This window comes from Strix uralensis, chromosome 7, assembly GCF_047716275.1.
Source record: "Strix uralensis isolate ZFMK-TIS-50842 chromosome 7, bStrUra1, whole genome shotgun sequence".
In the NCBI taxonomy this organism is placed as follows: Eukaryota; Metazoa; Chordata; class Aves; order Strigiformes; family Strigidae; genus Strix; species Strix uralensis.
In genome coordinates this window covers 892,159-898,717 of record NC_133978.1, presented here as the reverse complement: position 1 = coordinate 898,717, position 6,559 = coordinate 892,159, and the positions used below count along the sequence as shown (strand labels likewise).

Below are 6,559 nucleotides of genomic sequence, written 5' to 3'. Positions count from 1 at the left end.
CCCTGGGAGAGGATGTATTGTTTACCGGGAACCATCGGCCGCAAGACTGCTTCTCATGGCCCCCTGCAGGCCCCACAAAGGCTTCTCATCACCCCCAAGGACACAGGGGACATTTATTGTCCATGCAAGTGTTTCTCATCAAATACAAGGACAGATTGGACACATCAGACAGGTCAGGCTGTCCTTCAAACAGTCAGCAAGGAACTTATAGTAAGGAGCTACCGTCCTTGGAGAGGAGAAACACCCTGGAACATGGAAGCTCGTTAAAATTGTTTTACTTAAATCAGTTTAAGAACCTGCCCGGACACAGACCCTCACCCTTTGAACTGGCGCAGACAATTAAAACCCCACTGTCACTTTAAATCAGAGCGAGCACGTCACTCCCCACTGAGGGGTACAAGCGATAAGTAATTAACCAATACTCACTGCAGTAAAGGTGTAACCATGTAGTCTGGGGTGTATGAACACTCCGAAGTTCTTTTGTGCCGAGTGCTTGACCTGCGGACTCTTCCCCTGCGCGGGATAAAGCAGTATCTCCTCTCCAAACTCACCTTGGTCTCCAGAGTCTTTATTTCAGGTGTCACACTCCCGTGCAGGGCTCCACACTCCGTGCGAGAAGAGCAGCGGGGTCTTGGCGAGGCTGCTCCTCGGAGCGCGCCTTTCCCCCGAGCAGAGGAGTCGCCCCAGGGAGGTCCCTGTCCCCGCCTCTGGAATAAAGAGGGAACAGCCTGTGCTCAGGCTTCAGCAGCACGGCCGCTGCGCCTCAAGTTATTCCCAGGACGCTCTGCACAGGCGGGAAAGGTTTCTCCGTTTGCTGTCGGCGGGAGAAAGGCACCTCAGTGAGGGAGAGATTTAAATCTCAGCCCACGGCCGAGGAGAGGGAGCAGCACCAGCACCCCCAGCTGTGTGTCTGGCCAGGCAGGAGCTCCCGGCACTCCCTGAGTTGCTGCGGGGGGTGTCCAGCTCCTTACCGCGTCCCGGGATGGGCCCTGCAGGAACGGCACGGACAGAGCAGCGGCAGGACAAACGGACAGCTCGGAGGGGTCCAAATCTGGAAATGCGGAAACTTCAGATTCCAGACATTTTTAATTCAACATCCTGGCATTTCAAAATACAGCACTGTCAAATTCAGACTGCCGACATTCCAAAACCCGGACAGATCAGATTTAGAATTCAGAAAATTCAAATCTAAAGTTCAGAGATTTCCAAATTTTGAAAGTCAGAAATGTCAAATTTCAGAAATGTCCAATTCAAGATGCGGACATTTCAAAATTTGTCATTTTCAAATTCAAGATTCCAACATTCCATAACCCAGACATTTCAAATTTGGAATTTGGAAAATTCAAATCTAAAGTTCTGAGGTTTCCAAATTTCCAAATTCAGAAATTTCAAATGTGTCCTGGCACCCCCACACCCCCCAGACTCCCCCAGGACCCCCAGACCCTCCAGACCCCCCCACAATCCCCCCAGAACCCCCAGACCCCCCCTAGGACCCCTCCTGGCACCCCTAGAACACTCCCAGGATCCCTAGAGCCCCCCCAGACCCCTGCCATCACCCCCAGACCCCTCCAGGACCACCCCCAGCACCCCCAGGACACCCCCAGCACCCCCTGGCACCTCCAGACCCCCCCAGGCCCCGCCCCAGCTCACCCTGACCAGGGCGACCATGCGCTGCCCCTCCTCCCGCAGCTGCTCCTGCCGCCGCCCCTCGGCCTCCTGAGAAGGGGTGAGGGCGAGGGGGGGGTCAGTCGCCCCCCCAAAGGCCGGGGGGTGTTGGGGGGACGCGGGGGGGTTCGGGGGGGCAGGGAACCCCCCCAGAGCGGTGACAGACATCACAGATGCACCCCGAGCCCTGGTTGCAGAAGGTGCAGTGGGGTCACTACCAGCTCTGCAGTAAAAAAGAGGTGGGGGGGTCAGGGCTTGGGGTCACCCCCAAAACTCGGGGACCCCCCCAGGAAGGGCGGGGACCCCCCAAACTGACCTGGGGGCTGGGGGGGCCATTGGCGGGGGGGGGGGCAGTCGCAGACCCCGCAGAGGACGCTGGGGCCGGGGTTCAGGAAGGTGCGGGAGGCGCAGGCACAGCCCCCACCTCGCTGCTGGTGTTGGGGGGCAGCTCCAGAGTCGGGGGGGCCCCTATAGCGCTGGAGAGGAAGAAAAGAGGGTGAGGGACCCTATAGATCCCCGTAATCCCCCATAGGGGATCGGGGGGGTTGGAGGGGCTGTACCCTGGGGTCCCCCCATGGGGCTGGCTGGGGGGTCCGCCTGGAGGAGGTAGGGGGCGGGGGGACACTCTCAGGATCTATAGGGCCTCTATAGGGGCCCTACAGACCCACATGTGACCCCAGGAGCCCCCCCCCAGGCCCTCCAGCCCCTCTACAGACCCTCCAGCCCCTAGGGACCCCCCAGCACCCCCTATGGCCCCCCCAACCCTACAGTTGCCCCATAGAGCACTCACAGCCCCTACAGAGCCCCCCTATAGCACCCCCAGCCCCTACAGAGCCCCTCTACAGCCCCCCCAGCCCCTATAGAGCCCCCCCCAGCCCCGTACCTGTGGGCCTTCCCCATCTGTTATTGGCAGCGAATCAGCCACCAGCAGCCCCTGGGGGCGGGAAGAGGAGCCGCTCCCAGTTCACAGCAGTACAGACCAGTATGAACCAGTGACACCCCCACTCCGCCCCTCCCTGTACATCCCTGGGCACCCCCAGTATAGCCCAGTGCCCCACCCACCCCTCCCAGTGCAGCCCAACCTCCTCCCAGTCCCTCCCAGTATAGCTGTGTGCTCTCCCCAGTCCCTCCCAGTTCCCCCCAGTCCCTCCCAGTCCCCGCTCACTTCAGCCCCCCCGCCAGGATGTCAGTGAAGAACTGGGGTTTCGGTGCTGGTTCTTGGGGGGAGGGCAGGGGGAGAGTCAGAGTCCTCCCAGTGCATCCCAGTACATCAAAGTGTCCCTCAGCACGTCCCACTGCCCCTCCCAGTACTCCCCAGTATGGCCCAGTGCCCTGCAGTATGTCCCAGTAACCCTCTCAGTTAGCAAAATACTGGGATGCTAGAGAGGGAAATTGGGGTTCTGTGGGGTATATACTGGGGTGATACGGGAGGATTGGGCTCCTTGAGGTTTTGGGGTCCTGCGGGTTTTGGGGTACCTGCACGGCGTCGACGGTGCCGCAGCAGACGGGGTTCCCGAAGTGGACGGTGTGGCAGTGCCGGGGGGGCCGGGCTGCAGCAGGTTCCAGCCGTACTTCTCCAGGGTGCTGAGCGCCGTCCGCAGCCCCCCCAAACCCTGTGGCTGCCCCCCGGCACCTGGGGGGGGACAGGGAGGGTCGGGGGAGCCCCCAAACCACCACCGCACCCCCACATCCCCCCACTCCCCCTCCCACCGCCCCCCACACCTCATTCCCCCGTATTTTGAGTGCCCCCCTCCATTTCGGGTGCCCCCTCGTAATTTTGGGTGTCCCCCTCCTGCATTTTGGGCCCCCCCTCCACCACACCAGGCACAGGCTGTCACACAGCAGCTGGGCCCCGTCCAGGTGCTGACACTTGTCTCGGGGGGGCCGGGGGACCCCCAAAATCGGGCTCAGCTCAGCCAGCGTCGCCTCCCCGGGGTCCTGGGTCAGAGCCACCTCCAGTGCCGCACGCAGCGCCCCGAGATTGGGCGGGGGGGCCCCTCGCTGCCCCCCAGGGTTCGGGGGGACCCCCCCTGGGTCGGGGCGTGCCCCCTCAGAGCGGTCCGCGATGGGGGGGCACCCCTGGGAGGACCCCGTGGTGTGGGGGGAGCCCTCAGGATCTCGGGGGGCCCCTCAGAGGCCTCCGGGATGGGGGGGGCCCCCCCGGAGTGTGTGTGGAGCCCCCTCCGCTGGGACGGGGGCACTGGGCTCGGCCTCTTCCACCATCACCTGAGGGGTGAGAAACGGGGAGGAAAAGGGAAATTTGGGGGGGGGGTGATGGCGAAAATAACGAGTTAACGGGGCAGCAGTGACTCTAATGGGGGCGCACCCCTCACCTGGGGTCCCCGAGGGGTCCTGTCCCCCAAAACGCCCCTGGTGGGGGGGATCCCAGTGGGGGGGGGGGGGTCCCTCTCCCCACCCTGTCAGGGGGGTCCCGTCCCCCGTTCCCAAGTGCCCTGTCAGAGGGGTCCCCGGGAGGAGGGGGAACGGGTGTGAAGAATAGGGTGGTGATTCGTGTTAAAATATGATGACTTTGTTAAGAATTTGCCATGTACATAAGTTAAAGGAGATTTGACATGGTTTTATTGTTAAAAGGAATTTGGAGGTTTATTTTTCCTCAGTGACAGGTGCTAAGTAGGTGGAAAATTACTGGCGGGACCCCCATCAGAAGACCCCAGCAACACCGGATTGCGCAAGTAAAATATGATTGGAGGAATCCCTGCCAGGAGCCCCAGCAACACCAGAAAGCCCGGGAAAGTTTGAGGGACCCTGCTGCGCATGTGAAGGAGGGACTATAAAAGAGAGTGACGTAGCACCACCCGGTGCTCGTCGGTGCGGAGTGGGAAGCCCCCCCCTGCCCCCCGGCGTGCCTAGTTTTTTTTGCTTGTTCTTATTGCAAATAAATTTATTAAAGATATTTTCGCCTCTGCCTCGGCATTTATAACACGGGGGTGCGTGAGGGTCCGGGGGTACCAGGGAGAACTCGGGGACCCCCGGCCCCAGCGCGGGGGGTGCCGCGGGGAGGGGGCGCCCAGCGGGAAGCCCCTGCCTACCTCAGGGGCTGGTAGGAAGGAAGGCGGGGAGAGGAGGGGGGAGAGGAGGGGGCAGCGGCGGCAGCGCCCGCCCCGACCAGCGCCGCCTCCACAACGACAGCGGCGGCGGCTGCTGAGGGGAGGAAAGAGCCTTCCCGCCCTGCCGCCGCCCGCCCCCGAACGGGCTGCCCTCACCCGCCATGGCGGCCGCGGCGTCGCTCCGCACCCCCCTCCGAGTCCTGCGCATGCACCCCAATGGCCCCGCCCCTGCCCTGGCAATGCCCACACTCCCCATGGCGGCCTCGGCGTTGCTCCGCACCTATCCTCCGCGTCCTGCGCATGCGCCCTACTGGCCCCGCCCCTGCCCTGGCAATGCCCACACTCTCCATGGAGGACGCGGCGTCGCCGGGCCCGCCCCTTCGCGCCTGCGCGGAGCCGCCTCCCTTTAGTCTCGCCCCTTCTCCCCGCTCCCCTCAGGGCTACCATGATGGCGGCGGCGGCCCCGCGGCTCTGGCCGCTCCTCCGGGCCCTGCGGGCTCAGGTGAGGCGGGAAGGCGGGTAGGGGGGGACCTGGGGTGGGGGGGCGGACCTCGGGGGTGGCGTCACGCCCGCGTCGCGGCCTCACCCCGCCCGGGGGGTGTGAACACGGCGGCTCGGGGGGGGGTTGGGGTCCTCCCTCCCCTCTTCCCTTCCTCCTTGTCGCCGTTCCCTTCCCCGTCCTTCCCGGGGGGCACCGGGGGCCGGGATGTCCCGGCGAGCGCCCCGAATGCGGGTCGCGCGAATTCAGCCCCCCCGCAGGCCCGGCGCTGGCGGAGCCGCTGGAGGCGGGGGGGTGCGGGCAGGCGGGCGGCCTCGCACTGCTCACGCACCAGCGGTGGCAGCGGGGCCAGGCGGGGCCCAGCGTCCCTGGGGGGCGACGGGGGGGTCAGGGGCAGCCCCCAGGGAGCCCCCCCCACACCTGCCCCGAGGCAGCCCCCACAAATCCCCACCACATAAACCCCACAGGGACGTTTCACGGACCCACAGAGACCGCCCTGGCCCCACAGAGACACCCCAACCCACAGACACCCCCCCGATCCCATAGATCCCCCCTCAGCCCCACAGAGATCTCCCCCAACCACCCAGAGACCCTCCCCCAGTCCCACAGAGCTCCCCCAACCCCAGAGACCTCCTCAGCCACCCAGAGAACACCCCAGCCCCACAGACTCCCACAGAGACCCCCTCCAACTCCCCAAATCCCCCCCCAGCCCCACAGAGCGCCCCCCCGCTCACCAACAGCCATGGCCCCCACCAGGGCAGCCCCACGTGGAGGTGCAGGAACCGGAGGAAGTTTTGCACCAGCCCCGCGGGGGTGTAGGCCCCCAGCCCCAAATGCTCCATCCGCTCCTCCCCCTCCACACACACGGCGGGGAGGGGGAGGGGGAACCGAACCCGCAGCAGGGGGTTCAGACTCACGGTGGGCTCTGTTCACCCCACGGTGGCTATGGGGGGTGGGGAGGCTGCCTGGGAGGGGGAGGAGAATGGGAGTTATAGGGGGGGTCTGACCCACAGCCCCCCCGAACCCCCACCCTGCCCCGTGGTGCCCCCCAGCCCCCCCAATCTGCCCCCCCCCCCCTCCCCGAACCCTCCGTCCCCCCCTCACCTGGGCACTGGCGGTGGCGAGGGTGGGTTCAGGACGTGGGGCCCAGCCCCAGGGGGTGTCTCCAGGCCCAAAGGGGCCCCCGCAGCGTCGGGGGGGTGGGGGGCGGGGGGGGGCCATGTGATGTCACATCACATCATCGCCTCCCACCCCAGGGGCAAAGCCCTCCCTCCGCAGAGCCCCAGCACGGCCATGACGTCACCACGGAGGGCAACACTCACAAGGG

The 6,559-nt window shown here is 64.9% G+C and overlaps 1 protein-coding gene across 1 annotated transcript; it reads right to left on the bottom strand.

The window, feature by feature from the left end:
- Positions 1 to 441: 441 nt before the first annotated feature.
- On the bottom strand, positions 442 to 5,035 carry LOC141946204 (uncharacterized). Its single transcript, XM_074875662.1, has 8 exons — positions 4,890 to 5,035; positions 3,142 to 3,298; positions 2,549 to 2,599; positions 1,982 to 2,141; positions 1,845 to 1,888; positions 1,651 to 1,716; positions 972 to 1,051; positions 442 to 707 (listed from the first exon to the last, which is right to left on the bottom strand). The coding sequence occupies exons 1-8, from the start codon at positions 5,033 to 5,035 to the stop codon at positions 581 to 583; spliced, it is 831 nt and encodes a 276-aa protein (XP_074731763.1). The 3' UTR covers positions 442 to 580.
- Between the last annotated feature and the right edge of the window lie 1,524 nt (positions 5,036 to 6,559).